We start from the raw sequence: 18,278 nt of genomic DNA, 5'->3' as shown, positions 1-18,278 counted from the left end.
ACCTGTGCCACCTATTTAACATAATTTTTGTTAAGATCAAATGAGACAACATATGTGAAAACACTCCGAAAAGTATAAGACGACAAGCCCAAGCTCCTGAAAGACCTGAATATAGCCACCTAGTTAACCCCTGTATCAGGGTTACCCATTGCAGCCCTGGCTCCATTCCAATTTCTGGATATCCATTCTTCTTCATTCATAGTTATACAAGAGACTCCCATGTTCTATCTCCCACCAAACAACCAGACATATTTCAAAGTCCCCTACAGTCATTTCCTCCAATAGAAACTAAGAATCCAGATCACAACTTCTACTTGTATTGGTTCTCTTCAAGTCAAAACTCATCCCCATTAAAAGGCAAAGAACAGATCGTGGGCAGAATCCAATATTTTTTCTCCACTAGTCCCACTACTCATCATCAGAGAAGTAAGTAGTCTAAGCACATCCCATCATTACCAGATCAAGGTCTATTACTCTAAGAGAAAAAAAGCAGGGTATCACAACCACAATGGCTCCCTGACAGGGAGCCAAACATCCTTTGGACACTTCTCATGGTAAAACTCAAGAAGCCCCCAACTATAAGAACCCACAGCTCAAAGTGCCCCAAATCCCCCAGAACCCAGCTATCACACAGCCCCAGTGCAGGGGAAGCAGTGGAATGGGAAGGAAATAAGCATTTACTTAGGTCCCTACCATGTGCCACGCATCTGTGCTAAGCGCTTTACAAAAGTCATCTCATTTGATCTTCACAATCCTGTGAGATGGGCACTATTATTTTCTCCATTTTACAGTTGAGGAAACTGAGGCAAGCAGAAGTCAAATGACTTGAACATAAGTCTGATGGCGGATTTGAACTCAGATCTTCCTGCCTCCAAAGTCTAAAGCTTTATCCACTGAACCATCTAGCTTGGCCTTCTGTCCACAACCACCCCTAGGACCCTATCTCCGACCAAGCTACCCCAGATGTCTGACCCTGACCGGATGCAGCCTGAGGTCCAGTCCAGGATGTCCTCCCGCCTCCAGCTCCAACCAAGCCCAAGGTGGCTGGGCTCGCCATCAGAGGCCAGGCTGGGCAGCCCAGGATCCACCTGCCCGCAACCCCGACCCGACCCAGCCCAGGACGTGCCTTCCCCGGAACAGCTGGCCCAGGCCCCCGGCACTGCCCTGTGACCGCGCAGGGTCGTCCCTCTTCGCGGCCCTTACCGCCATCTCCCGAGCCCCTTCCCCCGGCCCCGCCGCCACTACCTACCGCTTCTTGGGGATGCTGCTGGACTCGGGAGCCGCGGGAGGAGCCGCTGCCGATGCTGCCGCCGCCGGGGCCCGGCCTCTGCACTCGCTGAGAACGAGCGCCGCCGGGGCCCGGCCCCGCAGATGGCCCGAGAGAACCCGAAGCCTCCGCCCGGCGCATTCCCGCTCCCGCTCCGGGAACGAGCCCGTGCCGGAGCCCGCCCCGCCAGCCGCCGCGGCTGCCGCTGCCTCCGCCATGGCTTCCGCCTTGTGCAGCCCGAGGCTGCTGGGCGCAGGTGAAAGGTCATTCGCTGTGGCGCATCCCGGCAGGCACCGCGGCTTCTGGGGCAGCCAGTGCCCCGCCCGCCTCGCGCCCCCGAGGCAGGTGAGTCGCGCGCACGCGCGGGCGAGGGTGGGGGCTGGGGGCCTGGCGACGCCGGCCCACGTGCTGCCGCTGGAGGTGGTAACAGGTGGCTCAGCACTCCAGCATTGCCCAGCACGACCCTGCCACTCCCAAATCATAGGGAAACTTTTGAGTCCTTGGAGACCTCTGTAGCGCTGACCAGTAAAGACTTTTTCCCCACCCCCGCTGGAGACAAGAATTCTTTTCAATGAGTTCTCTTTGAAATGAGGACTTTTTTTCAACCATCTCCCATCTCCCAGCCTTTGCCTTGGCCGTTCCCCTTGCCCAAAATTCGTCCCCTCCACATTCCCATTCTCTGTCTTGAATTCCTTTAAGACCCAGCTCAAATGCCACCGTCTGCAGGATGCCTTCCCAGCTGCTAGCACCTTCACTTCTGAGATTGCCTCCCATTTGCTCTCTAGCATATGCCATAATGATGTTCATGTTTTATCTCCTCTATGAGAACAGGAGGTCCCGCAGGGAAGGAACTGTGTTTGCCTTTCTTTGTCTAAGTTCTTAGACAGCGCCTGGTATATAGTAAACACCTAATCGTTTTATACTGGAAGCTTTCCCTAACCCCTCTTAGTCATAGTGCTTTCCCTCAGTTAATTATTTCTTATCTATCCTGTGTGTTGCTTGTTCTGTGTATATTTGTATTTTAATCTCCCCTATTAGACTGTAAGCTCTGTAGGGGCAGGGCCTGTCTTTTGGCTCATTTTATATCCCAGTCCTAAGCATAATGCCTGGTGTATATTAAGCGCTTAATAAGTGTTTATTGATTGATTAATAAATGCTTGTTGACTAACTTGACCAACACCTTGAACACAACTACATGAAAAAAAAAGAAAGCAAAGGCTACAGTATTTGATCTTCAGATTGACTCAGAAATGAAAGCAAACATATTTGTCAGTTTGTTGTTTACTAATTAGATTCCTGTTAAACATTTATCCCAAGTTAAGGGATTTTATCTCCCTTATTTTTTTTATTCCTTATTTTTGCATGTTTAATTGGTTTTGCTAGTTGTTTTTAACTATATAATTTCTAAATGTTTTGAATTGCATCAGCACTATATTTTTTTTTTTTTTTAGAAAGTTAGCTCTCATAGATTATTTGCAAATTTAGGATTGAGTCCTTGGATTCTACTTCATGCTCTAGAATACCCATGAGATAGAATTTTCCAATTTTTTCATTGCTATGTAATTTTTTGTCCTCCCAACTGCCCCAAAGGCTAGCCACCTTTAACCTGCATTTTCTGAATCTGCAAAGAAGAGAAGGATAGCAAAGGTCACTGAGGAAATGCACAGACTACATATGTTCAAGATGTCCTTAAAGTACTTCCAAAAAGTACTATATTAATAAAGCAACACTAGCCTTTGTTTCAGATGTTCCCAAAGTGGGTGATACAACCCCCTAGAGGGCACTGGAAGAATGGTGGGGGGATGGTGCAGTTATGGGACATTGAATAAAAATAAGGGGGTCGTGGAAGCATAAGGAAAGAAGAGAAGAAAATTTGGAAAAACCCTTGCATATGTTTCATCTGTTGTGTAACAGAGTTAAAGTCATAGTGATAACGTTATTTTCCAAATAAACACATAAATGCAAGTTATAACTGATCAATGGTCAATTCCACTGACAGATCTTAAAAGCAAGTGTTGGCAGGCAGAGCTTGTCACATGTTGTTGAGAAGCCCAGCATGCATAGGCAGGAATATGTGTGTATAATGACTTATTTACAATATAAAATTTTGATGATGAAATATTGAGTGTTATAACCCTCAATATTTCATCATCAAAATTTTGATGCAGGAAAAAACCCACAAATCTATAATAAATTATTAAATTTAAGATGCATCAACTTTTTTTAAAAAATATTTTGTATTTTAAAATATATTTTTTTTAAATATTTTGTATTTTTAAAATTTTTTTAAATCACATAAAAGGGTTAAAGAAAGTAGATTTCCAAGGGGCACTGAGTAACTTTTTTTTAAAGGGGATAGTAGGCCAAATAAATTTGGGAACCTCTGCATTAAACAGTAGTTGAAGTAATGCATGGGTGAGACATTTTTCATTGAAGGATAAATGGGAAAGGCTTTAAAATGGAAGATTGAATAGGTTCCTTTCAGGAAAAAAAAAAAAACATCAATATATAGCCAAAGCCTACTGGAAGTCACTCCTTTGCTCCCATCACACCCTACCTGGCATTGTGTTTCTCTGTGCGCATAGCAAATCCATCCACCTACTCCACAAAGTTGTAACTTGCCGAATAGACTCTAAACTTCTTCATAGTGTGGTAGTCATGTAGTTCCTGACTTTAAAACAGTCAAATTAGGAAATATCATAGCAGACCAAAACTTGGTATTCAGAATTCATAGCTCAACTCAACTTTTAGATAGCTCCTAGTTATTAAAAAGATTTTGTTCAAGTCAGACCTAAATCTACCACCATGTAATTTCCGTCCATTGTTCCTGACTCCTCAAGAAACCAAATAGAGGGGCGGCTAGGTGACAAAGATTTTTTTAAAGCAGCTCCTTCCTGTGTGCTAAACACTCTGCAAGGTGCTTGCAATACAAAAATTTAACTATACTATCATAATGAATCAATGAAAAAGATTTATTAAACACTATGCTCTAGGCTAAACAGTGTAGAATACAAATCTGGGATACAAGCTAAACACTGGGGATTTAGATAGAAAAAATGAGGTAGGTTCCAGCTTTCAACCTGTCATTGAGGGAGACAACACAAAAAGTTCAATTGTAGAGGCAGATGGAAAGGACTTGAAACAGAAAGCTGTGAGGTAAAGCTATGGGGTAGATGGTGAGGTCCCGGGGTCCTTACAGTACTCAAGTAGTTCAGATAAGAGCACTGGGAAAAAGTCAGGAAAGGTGGCAAGGCCTGCTGGTCTTCCATCTCGTCAGGCAGACTAGAGCTGTGGAGTCCCATTTCTTCTCATCCAAACCCTAAAAGCAGTCATCCAGCCCCGGTGTAGGAGTGAAGGCTCTCTTGCTGGGAGAGAATTCCCACAGCCTACAGGGACGGATTGGGTGTCACTGTGGGGGAGGAAAGGAGGAAATTAAAGAAGGGGAGAAAGTCCTCCCGGGTATTAGCACATCTTCCTCCTCTTCAGGGATTTGAGCATCTAGGCTATACATGTCCTTTACTATGTATTTATTCTTGTTCATAATGAACAGAAATGACTTATTCATTCCTTTTATTCAATGCACAAACATTTATTAAGCACATAATGTATGAACACATTGTACATAGGGAGACACAAAGTTTAGAAAAGAAATAGTACCTATTATCATGGAGCCTGAATCTAGTAGTAGGAATATGACACAGGAATAACTATAATCTAAGATTGTGCTTTGCACTCAAGAAATATTTGATGATGGAATGAATGAAAGAATGAACTGATTTTTGGAACCCAACTTGTTTAAATTGGGTGCCACCTCTGCTCTTTATATGCCCTTTCCCTCTCACTTTTACAAAACCTATTAGCACCACTTACCTCTACACTTCCCACTCTGTGTTATCTTTCTCAAACTTTCTATTGATTACATTCCAGTTTAGAAAACTTTAATAACTCCTAATTGCTTCTTGTACCAAATACAAAGTCCTGATAAAGCTCTTTAGATATTTCCTCTAATTGTTCTTCTTCATATCCTCAAGCCTTTGATGTCAGAGAGGAAGGGAGGGGCAGCTTTGGAAGAGAAGATGTTGGCCCTGTAATTTCCTTGGTATGAGGAATTCTCAGCGAGGAAATGTCCTCTGCCACAAGGAAGTAGACACCTTTTCTGCAGTTTGTAGTCTTGAAAATTGCCTGTGTCACTGAAAGCCACTATTTGTCAGTGGTGCTACTTAAACCCAGGTCTTCCTATCTTTGAAAATGGTTCAGTGAAATCAAAACCTAGAAACCCACTACACCAGACTGCCCCTCTAAGCCTTATTTTCAGTTGTTAGACTCTTTGTGACCCCATTCAGGGTTTTCTTGGCAAAGATACTGGAGTGGTTTGCCATTTCCTTCTCCAGCACACTTTACAGATGAGGAAACTGAGGCAAACAGGGGTAAATGACTTGCTCAGAGTAACACAGCTGGTGTTAGAAGCCAGATTTGAACTCAGAAAGATGAATCTTCCTGACTCCAGGCCCAGCACCCTATCCACTGTGCTACCTAGTTGCCCACTAAGCTTGGGGATCTCTGGGGTGTTCAGGACTAGCACCTCTGGTGTGAGAACTTGTCAAGCCCTTTTCAGGACTGATCATCTACCTTTGTTGTCCACCTTTAACCCAACTCTCACCTATGTCTTCAAAAAACTATAGCATAAACCAGGCTGAGGGTCACCAAGAGGCCTCACACTCATTGATGAGTTTGGGGGACATGGACCCCAAGCATGTGAAGACTTCCCTGGTAGAATGGGTAGGTCAGAATAGTTTGTTCCAGCAGCAAAGCAGGGGCTGAAGCAGGCATTGTGGAGCACTTGAATGGTCAGACATTGAAGATACCAAAATCATTCCAGGCCATCGCCCTTTGTCCTGACTTTTGTCTTGCTACTGGATTTCAGTGATTCTGGAAGAGAAGGTGAAGTTGATGACTTTGCACAACTCTACCTCACTTAAATGCAAGTCAAGACATCGGCCCTTATGTCATTGGTCCTAAGAAAACAAAGGATGAACAACCAACGATTCTTATCTTAGACAAATTGCCTAACTTTTCAGCCTTAACTTCCTCTTATGAAAAATCAAGATTAAAAATACTTATTATTAAATTTATAAAGAAATAATTAATATTAAATACTTAATATTAGCATAGTTGTTATCAGAATCAAATGAGAAAATATGTAAAAAGCAATTCTGTGACCATCAAACACTACATAAATGCAGCCTATTATTTATGTGTTCTTCAAGGCTCAACCAATGCTACCTCCTCAACAAACTGTTATCTGATGCCCACAATGCGAAATGATCTTTTTTTTTTAAGCAATCAGGGTTAAGTAACTTGCTCAAGGTTACCTGGCCAGGTGTTTCTGGGTGGGTGCTGCAAAATGATCTTTACCTGGGGCCTTGTACAACAAATGGTTCTTCTCTTGATCTAATCATGTTCTGATTTACATTATGATTGTTATATAGTTGTTTGTTTATTTGCTTACATGTTATATTCCTGCCTCCCAGATAAATGATAATTTTCATGAGGGTAAAGATAATATCTTATTTTTCTTACATATTTCTTCAGTACCTAGTTCAAGGCCTTGCTACATAGTAAGCACATAATAAATAGTTGATGAATGAATAAATGAAGCTAAACCTGCTTAATATCCCTATAAACAGAACTTTCTTATTTCACCTCTGAGTCTTTATTGGAACCATTCCCCTCCTTCAAATTCTCTGCCAATCTCTGAAATATAAATAGAGCCTAGGCAATAGGCCACTGAGTGACTCAGGGAATAGAACCATGGACCTGAAGTAAGGAAGACCTGAATTCAAATCCAGCTTCAGATACTTACTAGTGTGACCCTGGGCAAATCACTTAGTTTCTCTGCCTTTCTTTCTTCAACTGTAAACTGGGAAGTGGAGATGATAATAGCATGTACCTCCCAGGGCTGTTGTGAGGATCAAATGAGATAATTTTTGTAAATCACTTAACACAGTGCCTGGCACAGAGTAGGAGCTGTATAAATGTTTGTTCCCTCCCCCTAAAAGCTCACACTGAAAATCTGATAATCAGCTCTCCCTGAGCCAGGTCAGACTGGCTCTAGCACAGTCCTGCTCCAGCATAAAAGGTTAGAGATTTATAAAATTTATAAAGAAAGCTTTATAAATCTTTCCTTCTTTGCTTAAAGAATATGACATGCCAAATGGGGGACTCAGTTACATCTGTGAACAAAGATAATATCGATTGCCTTATTTTCCAATTAAATTTAAAACATAATTTCACAATTAAAAACCACACTCAATCATTACCTGATCCATTAGTCCTTTAATCCTCTTCTGAAACTAACATAGAGAGGTGCCAGCTCAGGAGTAGCCTGTGGGAGGCCACTGAGAGGACCTTGGGATTCTAAGTAGATGAGAAATGTATTATAAGCATCCCTGTGCTTCCAAATTTAGCAATAGAAATGTTGGGTTTTAGGGAAACAACAAACTAAAAATAAAATCATCCAAGGATTATTATTCCATGAAATATAAAACCAATCTTTAACAATACAGTCTTTCAATCCAGAATTGATCTCATTAACCATCCTCAGCAATATTGATAAATAGGACAACCATTGGAGATATTATTTTTTTTTCTAATGAGGGAATGCCACCAAAAATAATTTTAATTGTTTAAGAAGTGGAAAAAAGTGAGGGAAAAAACTTCCCAGTAAATTAACAATTTCACCAACAATGGATGACACATAACAGAAACAAAAGAAAGAAATTCTGGCAATAAATGACTGTGTCAATGACCAAAAAAAAAAAAAAAAAGGATTTTTTTTTAGGAGGGAAAAATGTATTAGAGAACAAAAAATCTTGAATTTCAATAACATGTAGACAATATCTAAACCCCTACCCCCAATCTTTCTAGTCTCATTATACTTTACACTCCCCCTCAATGTACTCCTGTGACCCAGTGATTTTGCTGTTCCCCACTCCAGGAATTTTCCCTGGTTGTCCCTCCATGCCTGGAATGTCTTCATCCTCATCCCCACCTCCTGGCTACTCTGACTTCCTTCTGGTCCCAGCTTAAATTTCTCATTCTAGGGGGTGGCTAGGTGGCTTAGTGAGTAGAGCACTGGCCCTGGAGTCAGGAGGACCTGAGTTCAAATCCAGCCTCAGACACTTAACACTTACTAGCCGTGTGACCTTAGGCAAGTCACCTAACCCCAACTGCCCTACCTTCCCCCCTCCAAAAAACAAATATATATGTATATTTTTTTAATTTAATTTCTCATTCTAGAGGACATTCTTCCTGATCCCTCTTAATTTTGGTATCTTCCCTCTGCTATCTCCATTTTAGCCTGTCTATACCCTGTTTGCACATAGTTGTTTGTATGTTGTCTCCTCCATTAGATTATGAGCCTTGAGGACAGGGTCTGGTTTTTGCCTTTCTTTGTATACCTAGTGTTTAGCACAGTGCACATAGGGAGCACTTAATAAATGTTTATTGTCTGACTGACTAAAAATATAGTTAAGTTCGTGTAGTTAAGTAAAGAACCACCTGGGCTTTAAATTTGTCACCCAGATCACATGCTAAAATTATAATTCTATACACAACTTCTCAATGGGGAGAATATGTTGGGACAGCTAGGTGGCACAATGAATAAAGTACCTGCCCTGGAGTCAGGAGGACCTGAGTTCAAATCTGGCCTCAGACACTTAACAATTACTAGCTGTGTGACCTTTGGTAAGTCACCTAACCCCAATTGCCCAGCCGTCCCCCCTCCAAAAAAAAAGAATACATTCCAGCTGGATTCTAAGTTCAGTCATTTCACTTGTGTCCAACTCTTTGTGATCCCATTTGAGGTTTTCTTGGCAAAGATACTGGGGTGGTTTGCTATTACCTTTTCCTGCTTATTTTAAAGATGAGGAAACTGAGACAAAGAGGGTTAAGTGCCTTGCCCAGGTCACACAGATAGTAAGGTCAGATTTGAACCCAGGAAGACTCATCTTCTTGACTAGGCCCCAAACTCTAAGTATTTCTGTATTTCAAAGACCATAGCCATACCATCACAACTATCTAGGAAGGTCCTACTTCATATGTCCCCCATCTATCCTGGCTGTGCAACTTATTGTGTGATCTTGAGTAAGTCACTTAAACTCTGAACCTCAGTTTCCTAATCTGTAAAATCAGATGGTTGGACTGCATGACCTCTCAAGTCCCTTCCAACTCTAAGGTTTATAAGCATAGAATCTTATCTGTCAGTGTTACTTCTGACTTCTCTCCTATATAATCCCAGTCCACAGGGAGGATACAATGTAATGAGAGAGACAAGATATATATGAAACAATTGGTGATCAAGTCTACATATATCTATCTAGCTATCTATGTACACACACACACATCCTCTATCTCATCCATACAATATTATTTTGATATATACATAATGTAACATATATACATACATACATATATATGGATGTGTGCATACATATAAATATTATCTGTTGCTCATCCTTCATTTTCTAAGTGGACCAATGACATCACAGGTGATGTCTTGACTTGTTTGTGAATTGCATTTAAGTGAGGCAGAGTTGCACAAAGTCATTAGCCTCACTCCCTCTTCTGGAGTCACTGAAGCCCAGTAGTAAGGCAAAAGTCAGGACAACTGGCTATGGCCTGGGATGCAGTGCATGACCTTGGCATCTTTGATGTCTGATCAAGCTCTAAGTGCTCTACAGCACTGGCTTCAGCCATCTTCATGGCCATTGGAACAGGTGGTTCTTATCTGCCCATTCCACCAGGGGAAATCTTCACATGCTTGCAGTAGACACCTCCTAACTTGACAGGTTTGAGACGTGTTGATTACCCTCAAATGACAGGGGTATGTGGGGTGCTTAGGAAGGGCTAGCATTCCTTGTGTGAGGGCTTGCCAAGCCCTTTTTATGGCTGCTTATTCACCTTTAGTGTCTGTCTTCACCCAACTCTCACCTCTGTCTCCAAGAAGGTGTAGCATGCACAGCAGTCACATCTGGGTAAACTGCCTTGGCAGATGAGCTAAACCAGGTGAAGGGTAATACTATATGTACATGTATGTGTGTGTACACACATGTACATACACACATATATGTGAGGATGAGGTAGAGGGTAGGGTGAAGGTACTTCTTACTCTTCCTGCTGCAGCAAGAGCCCACAGGATGAACATAGGACCCCACAAGCTAACTCTGTGTAGCAACAACACCCATTTATTAAGCATCAGTATAGTAGGTACTTGGCTCAAAAAGACAAAAAAGAAAACAACCTCAGTCCTCCATGGGAAGTCCCAGGTCATGAGAGGCATGCAATTCTCACTGACTTGAATTACTATCATTAGTCAATAAGTTAAGAAGTATTTATTAAGCACCTACTATGTGCCTGGCACTGCGCTAAGTGTCAGGGATACAGGGAAAGGCAAAAGACATCTCCTGCCCTCAAGGAGCTTACAGTCTAATAGGAGAGACAATACGAAAGCAGTTCTGTACAAACAACATATGCACAGGTCAAATTAGAGATTATCAACAGAGGAAAGGCATTAGGATGAAGGGGGAGCTAGAAAGGATTCTTATAGAAGGTAGGACTTTAACTGAGACTTCAAGGGAACCAGAGAAGCCAGGAGGTGGAGATAAAAAAAGGAAAAGAGTTCCAGTCATTTGGGATAGTGATAGAAAATGCCCAGAGTCAGGAGATGGAGGGTCATGTGGTTGAGGAACAGCAAAGGGAACAGTGTCAATGGATATAAGTTGTCAAAAGCCTAACTAAAAAGGAGCCAGCTTATGAAGGGCTTTAAAAGTCAGAGAAGAGTTTATATTTGATCCTGGAAGCAATAGGGAGTTATTGGAGTTGATTGAAGAAAGGAGCAATGTAGTTGGACTTGCACTTTAGGAAAATTGATTTGATAGTTGAGTAGAGGTTGGCTTGGAGTCAGGAGAAACTGAGGCAAGGAGACAACCTTGTTGAGATTGCTGAGGACCTATGCCAGAGCTGTGGCAGTATCAGAGGAGAGAAAGGGATATATACAAAGAAATGTTATAAACGTAGAACCCACAGGACTTGGCAACACATTGGATCTGGTGGGTAAGTTGAGGGTGATACCTAGACTGTGAGCCCTGGTGACTGGAAGGAATTTGGTACCCTTCACAGGAACAGGGAAATTAGGAAGAGAAGAGGGTTTACCCTAAGGGATCTTTTCTCATAGAAACACTGGTCCCTCTGATTCCAGAAATGCCTAGTCTTTTAGAAAGCTGCAACCTCAGTCTAGGGCTTAACCTTTTTCTTTGCACTTACCTGTCCTGTATCCTTCAGCTTCTAGCCAATGTGGAGGCAATCCAAAGGTCAAGATTTAAATGATGAACTTTATTCCCCATTATACAACATGTCATCTTCAGTGACACATTAGGTAGAAGACAAGAACAAATTCATCACTTGGCCAAAGGAACATATTTGATTGCACTGGGTTTCACCATTGTTCCTCCAGCATTTCAGAGTGTCCCCTAAATAAAAGACACCCTGATCTTTTTTTCTTTTTTAGAAATTACAAATGATGTATGTGTTAACATCAGGCATACATTAACCTCACTACAGACTTTCTTTTCTTGCAGGAGTTTCTCCAAGCCGATTCCATTTCTCCCTCCCTAGAGGGGAGAATCTTTTCTTTTTGTTTTTCTTCCTATGCTTTGTTTAATTAAATGTCTTCTGTTTTTAATCAGATGAGAGAACCAGAGTTGATCTAGAGACCAAAACTGAGAGGAAAATTACACAGAGAAGTCAGACTTAGATTCCCAGGGATAAAGCCTGCACATGCACACAGGTCCTCAGGGCATCCTTCAGCCGCAGAAATGGCAACTGTTGTTCATCCATAAGGAATCTCTCTTTAGACTCTCTGCTTAATTTCCTCTATGATAATGACAAGCACATTTGGTTTGGTCCAAGAACTTGGTATTGTCTAGGAATTCTTCTGTTGTTCTGATGCCACCATTTCTGGGACCACATGCATCTTCCTCTCCTGGGGCCATGTGATTCTGAGAAAGAACCTCCTAGATGCACGAGATTTCTCTCCATGGCTTTTCTGAGTTTCTCAACTCTAGCTTTTCCATATCCCTAACTCACTCTTTAAAAGACTGAAGGTTTCAGCCCCAGTGATCAAAAACTACCTATGAATTAGCCTGCCATTTTCAAAAGGATGTCCCCTCTTCTCCACAACTACACCCTAGTTTAGATATGAATATCTTTCTGGTCATCCAATCTGGAGCCATGCTCAACTCTCCTCTCCCTCACCCCTCATCTCCAATCATTTGCCACATCTGGTTGACTATACCTCTACAACTGCTCTCCTGTCACTTTTTTTTCTCTGTACATACATCAAGCCATCCTAATTCAGGTCCTCATCACCTCTTGCCTTGACTTTTTAAATAACCTCTTAATTGATTTTCTACCTCAAGTCTTTTCCCTCCCCAATGCATTATTATGACAGCTACTAAAGTGATGTTCATAACATATAGTTCTGACCATGTCACTCATGTGCTCATGAAGCTTCTTAGAATCTACTATGTAATAAAATACAAATGCTTCTGTTTGGTATTTAAAACCCTTCACAGTCTGGCTTTAATTTATATTTCTAGACTGATTTCACATTACTCACCCTCATGCACTCTGTCTTCTTCAGAATCAAACTACCTACTTACCTTTAATGCTCTCCTTCCTTACCTTTACTGCTTGAAATCCCTAGCTCCCTTTAAGGCCCAGCTCTTGAGCCACATCCTATTCAAGGACTTGTTGATACTGCTAGGATTATTGCTCTTTCAGGCAAAAAAAATTACTCTATACTTATTTTGGTTATATTTACTTATATGTGTATATGTTGTTTCCCCTCAGAGGTAAGGAAAGCTTCTTGATGGCAGGAACTTTTTTTTGGTCTTTTCATTCTCATTACATAGCAAAATGTCTAGCACATAGATGCTTGCTAAATTTTTTTAATTGAACTAAGATGTTTTCTGGCTAACTCATAAAAGTTACCACATTGGTGGGGGCTCGTGAGTTATGGTTTGGAGTAAGTGCTGAGCGCCATGGTGCTTCAAATCTGTTGTAACTTTTCTGAGGCTCCATATGTGACAAGGGGTACTATAAAATACAAAGTATATAATAAGGAACTGAAAGATAATTTGGGAGTAATAAGGGGAAAATATGAAAAACTAGGGGTTCAAGAAAGGCCCAGCCACGATTCCAGAGGATATGATGAATCATTCTAACTACCTCTAGATAGAGAGGTAATAGAGTGCAAATTGGGGCTTTTTTTAACATGGCCAATGCAAAAATTCATTTTGCTCGACAAACATATATGTTTGTGACATGTTTTATTTTTCTTGCTTTTTCAATGAGGGTTGAGGGTAGAGAAGGAGGTGGAATGGAGAGAACATGACCCTGAAAATAAAATTGAATTTTTAAAATTTATTTTAAATAATTTTTTATATTTTTAAAATTTAAATTTTATTTTATTTATTAATTAAATTTAAATTTTTAACAATTTAAATTAATTTTTTGAAAGGCATTGTGTAAGCCCCTGAGCAGAGCCTTGGATAGAGGTAGGGATCCCAGAATGCAGGGGTGAAAAGGAATGAGTGACATCCTGTGCAAAGGCAATGAGGTGGATAAACCAGTTTGCTTGAAAAAGGACTTTCATGAGGCCTAGTGAAATAAGTCTCATAAGATAGGCTAGAGCCAGAAAAGCTTTAAATGACCAAAGGACCAAAGGAAGAACTCATCATATGTCTCTCCCCGCTTTCCCCTCAGGGACCATAAAAGCCATTGAAGCCCCTTTAGAAGTCAAGTGCCATAGGCAGACCTATGCTTTAGTAATAACAATTTGGCGGGCTTATTGAGGGAAAAAGAGAGACTGAACAAACAAATATCTAAGACTTAGAAACCACTTTTACATATCAGAGTGGAAAAAATTAAACACGACTCTCCCAATGATTTCAAAATTCCCATTAAGGGCTGTTAATGACAGGAAGACATTCAGAAATAAGCTTTCATCTAAATGTAATATACTTGTGTAAATGAGAGCAATAATGTCAAGATGTTTAATAGTTATGGCTCGAGTGACCCCATGTTGTTACAAAAAATGCATTGCAGTGTTGCATCACAACCATACTGCAAGGTGTTTGGTCACCTGAAACAAAACTGAGAATGTGAGGAAGCCATCAGAGTCACACTTAACCAAGTTCTAATTCCAGCTCTTTCCGTAAACTTGATATGAGGCTTTAGTCTAGTTGAGAGGAAGGGAGGTAGATCGTGGGGCCTTGAGGCCACACATGTCCTCTAGGTTTTCAAGTACAGCCCTTTGACTGAATCTAAACTTTACCCCTTAAAAGGATTTATTCTGTGAAGTTTGAATTCAGTCAAGGGCCACACTTGAGGACCTAGAGGGCCATGTGTGGCCTCAAGGCAGCAGGTTCCCCAACCCTGGTCTGGTTGCTTTCCAGATTACCTCTGAAACTTTCTTATAGGGTTGTTGCAAGGATTAAATGGGATAATGTGCATAAAGGGCTTTGTAAACTTTAAATGTGATACAAATATCAGTTATTATTATTATCATTCATGTTAAGCAGCATGTGGTAGTGGCTAGAGAGATGAACTTAAAGTCAGAAAGACTTGGGTTCACGTCATATCTGGGTCATGTGTGTGTGACGCTGGGCAAATCACTTGGTGTCCCACGGCCCCTGGGCAGCTCTCTAAGACTTTAAGCTTCCAAGATGGTACTGATCTGTACTGGTGGAGGGCATTCTTCACCAAGAGCTCTTTGTACCAACAAAATCACTGACCTGATCCAAAATTTAATATTATTGTCATCTTATTTTCATGTTTTTGGTGGACTTTGATTAGAAATACTCCAAAGATAATTACTATCTTGCTACTACTATTTTATGTTTGATGTTCTGTGGACTTGTATTGGTGGACAACATGACTGTTTTTTGTAGTCTGATAAAGTTTTGAGATGTAAATTCACCTTCTATACATTCACTGATAGCATCTTTGGGACAATTCCAGGAGGTCACAATGGAATGACACATGTCCCTCATCATGTTTCTATATAGTTTTAATTTCTTCTGCTAGGTCTCTATATTTTGAGAGCTTTTCATTTAGTGTTATTTGGAGATTAAAAATATCGGGAATGGTGACATCTATTAAAATATCATTCTTATATTTTTATGGGTCAATGTTATGACTAGGTGTTTAACAGCTATGGTTTTGTGTGTCAGGAAGGTAGAGTTCCAGTAGAGTTTATTTTTTTGAATTTTCAATGATATTTTGGGGCATGTATTTATAGTACAGAGAATTATCATCTGTTAGTTTATAATAAAGAACAGATCTTCTGGTGTGTAATTCTAGCCATCTGATGATGCCCTTCTGTGTATCTGGTGGAGGCTACAAATTTACAGTTTGTAGTGATACGGTTTTTTTTTATGATTTCATTGCATAATCATCAATCAATAAATCTGGGTTCCATAAGAATCACCTTTCCATAATTTCTAGCAGCAATCAGATAATGACATGATCATTAATAACTCCTATTTCTATAAACATCTGTGTAACTTATTCAGCCATTTGTCAATACTATTTACAATGATTCATGTGGATGTTGCCCATGGAGTTGCAGCTAGGTGGTGCAGTAGAGAGAGTACTTGGCCTGGAGTCAGGAAGACCTGAGTTCAAATTAAGCCTTAGACATGTAATAGCTATGTGACCTTGGGCAAGTCACTTAACCTCTGTTTGCCACAGTTTCTTCAACTGTAAAATGGGGATAGTAATAGCACTTACCTCCTAGGGTTGTTGTGAGGATCAAATGAGATCAGATTTGTAAAGTGTCTAGTACAGTACCTGACATATAAAGTAGGCTATCAGAACTCCCAGCCCTCCTCCCCCATCTAATTCTTCTGTATCAATTCTTACTCTTGCACCTCATTTGTACAAAATAATTACTCTTTTTAGCTGTCCCTAAATGGTTTTACTTTTTAAATTCATATCATACCCAACTTTACCCCAATCTTTCTTATAAGCTATCCAGTTATTAATAAGAATCTTAGACATACATTTTACATATATAAAAAGTAAATAATCTGTCCTTATGGATCCCTTATAATCAGTCTTTGTTATATGCCTTGTATTTCTCTTGGTTCTTATGTGTCCAGTCTTCTGTTAAGCTCAGGATTTTTTAAAATAAAGTCTTGAAAGTCTGAGAGTATATCAAATATCCATTTGTTTTCATTCAGGATTATACTTAACTTTACAGGGTATGATATTTTTCACTGGAGCCTCAGTTCTTTTGCTTTCAATATGTTGTGTTCCAAGACCTTTGGTTCTTTAATGTGTCTGCTGCTCGATCTTGTGTGATTCTAATTGTGGCACCATCATATATAAATTGTTTCAATCTTGATGCTTTTAATATTTTTCCTTGAGCTGGGAAGATTTTGCTGTCCTAATCAGTGTACTAAACATATCCAACCCTAGCTAGATTCCTATCTATGCTTCATTTTGGCCATCTTCCTGCCATGCCCTGATGCATGGTACCTTTCCACCTGGCTCTCCAGATAATATGACTTGGAAATGATGCAAAATGGATGCAAAACAGATTACAAGTGAGGGATGGAATCATTAAATAGTTAATAGTGACAAGGAACTACGGTTATCTAGACATTTACTATAGTAGTCTCTCAGACAAAAACAGAACAACTAATAATCACATATGCAAGTGATATGCTTTTATTCTGCGTTAATCATGTTCTAGGCACTAGAGCACTAGATAGTGGGGAACAAAGACAAAATTGAAACATCCCCTGCCCCTTAGGAGCTTACATTCTAATGGTAGAAACAACATATACATATAATTACATACAGAACAAAGGTGAAACAGCTAAAAGGTAAACTTGGGGTGTTGGGGCACATGGAGACAAGAGGCACTAGTATCTGGGTCAGACCAGGAATAGTATTATCTTCATACTAAAAGTGTCACCTGAGCTGAATCTTGAAGGATACCAGGATTGGGGGGGGGGGGGGGCAGGGGAAGAGCAGGTATGGAGGACAGAGCTGGAGATGGAGGATTGTGTGTGAGAAAATAGTACAAAGGCATGTTTTGCTAGCCTATAGAGCTCATAGAGGGGAGTAATGCATAATCAAGCTCTTAAAGTAGGATGGGGACAGGTTGTAAGGGTTTTAAATGCCAAAGAAAGTTTATATTTGCTCCTAGAGATAATAGGGTGCTACTGGAGTTTGTTGAGTAGGGAGAGGATTGACATAGTCAGACCTGCACTTTAGGAAAATCGCTTTGAGTATTGTGTAGAATATGGCTAACTTCTTGACGTGCTTTAATGAAAATTTCATCTTTTGATAGTTGAAGCATTCAGAAATATTGAATTCTATTTTGGATTTTATTTTCACCATAAGGGAGAAATTGGTTACTAAGGTCAAAATGATGGTAAATTCTGAAAGGAAGTGGCTATTCCCTCCAAGAGGGAATAATAGAAGAGAGGAAAACTAGGCATAGTCTGACAGGCAGACTGGATCTTGAGAAAGTATATTTCTAACAGTTCAGAGGACAGACTGGTAGATTCCCGTGGACTCAAATTATACTAGGGAAGACAGCTGAGAAGGGTCAAGAAATTGTCAAGAAAATTCTTAAGATAGGAAGATAATTTAAATGAGGAGAAAAACAGGAGTTAATTGAAGAGACTAATGTGAATACAGAGAAAAGGAAGGAAGGAAGGAAGGAAGGAAGGAAGGAAGGAAGGAAGGAAGGAAGGAAGGAAGGAAGGAAGGAAGGAAGGAAGGAAGGAAGGAGGGAAGGAGGGAAGGAGGGAGGGAGGGAGGGAGGGAGGGAGGGAAGGAAGGAAGGAAGGAAGGAAGGAAGGAAGGAAGGAAGGAAGGAAGGAAGGTGTAATGCAATGCCAAGGAAAGGCAACTTCCCAGGTTCAAAATACCA

At 40.6% G+C, this 18,278-nt stretch overlaps 1 protein-coding gene and 1 pseudogene across 1 annotated transcript in view; one reads left to right on the top strand and one right to left on the bottom strand.

The window, feature by feature from the left end:
* AGPS (alkylglycerone phosphate synthase) overlaps nt 1–1,513 on the bottom strand; it is a 152,792-nt gene extending 151,279 nt beyond the window's left edge. The window contains exon 1 of the mRNA XM_069068480.1: nt 1,250–1,513. Within this exon, the coding sequence (XP_068924581.1) occupies nt 1,250–1,485 (236 nt within the window). The 5' untranslated portion in view covers nt 1,486–1,513. The remainder of the gene's footprint in view (nt 1–1,249) is intronic.
* LOC138146578 (uncharacterized) overlaps nt 1,484–18,278 on the top strand; it is a 19,087-nt pseudogene continuing 2,292 nt past the window's right edge.

This window comes from Petaurus breviceps, unplaced genomic scaffold, assembly GCF_028583685.1.
Source record: "Petaurus breviceps papuanus isolate PSGF00001 unplaced genomic scaffold, PetGlider_PUasm1.0 90763, whole genome shotgun sequence".
Taxonomy (NCBI): domain Eukaryota; kingdom Metazoa; phylum Chordata; class Mammalia; order Diprotodontia; family Petauridae; genus Petaurus; species Petaurus breviceps.
This window is presented reverse-complemented; position numbering and strand designations above follow the sequence as displayed.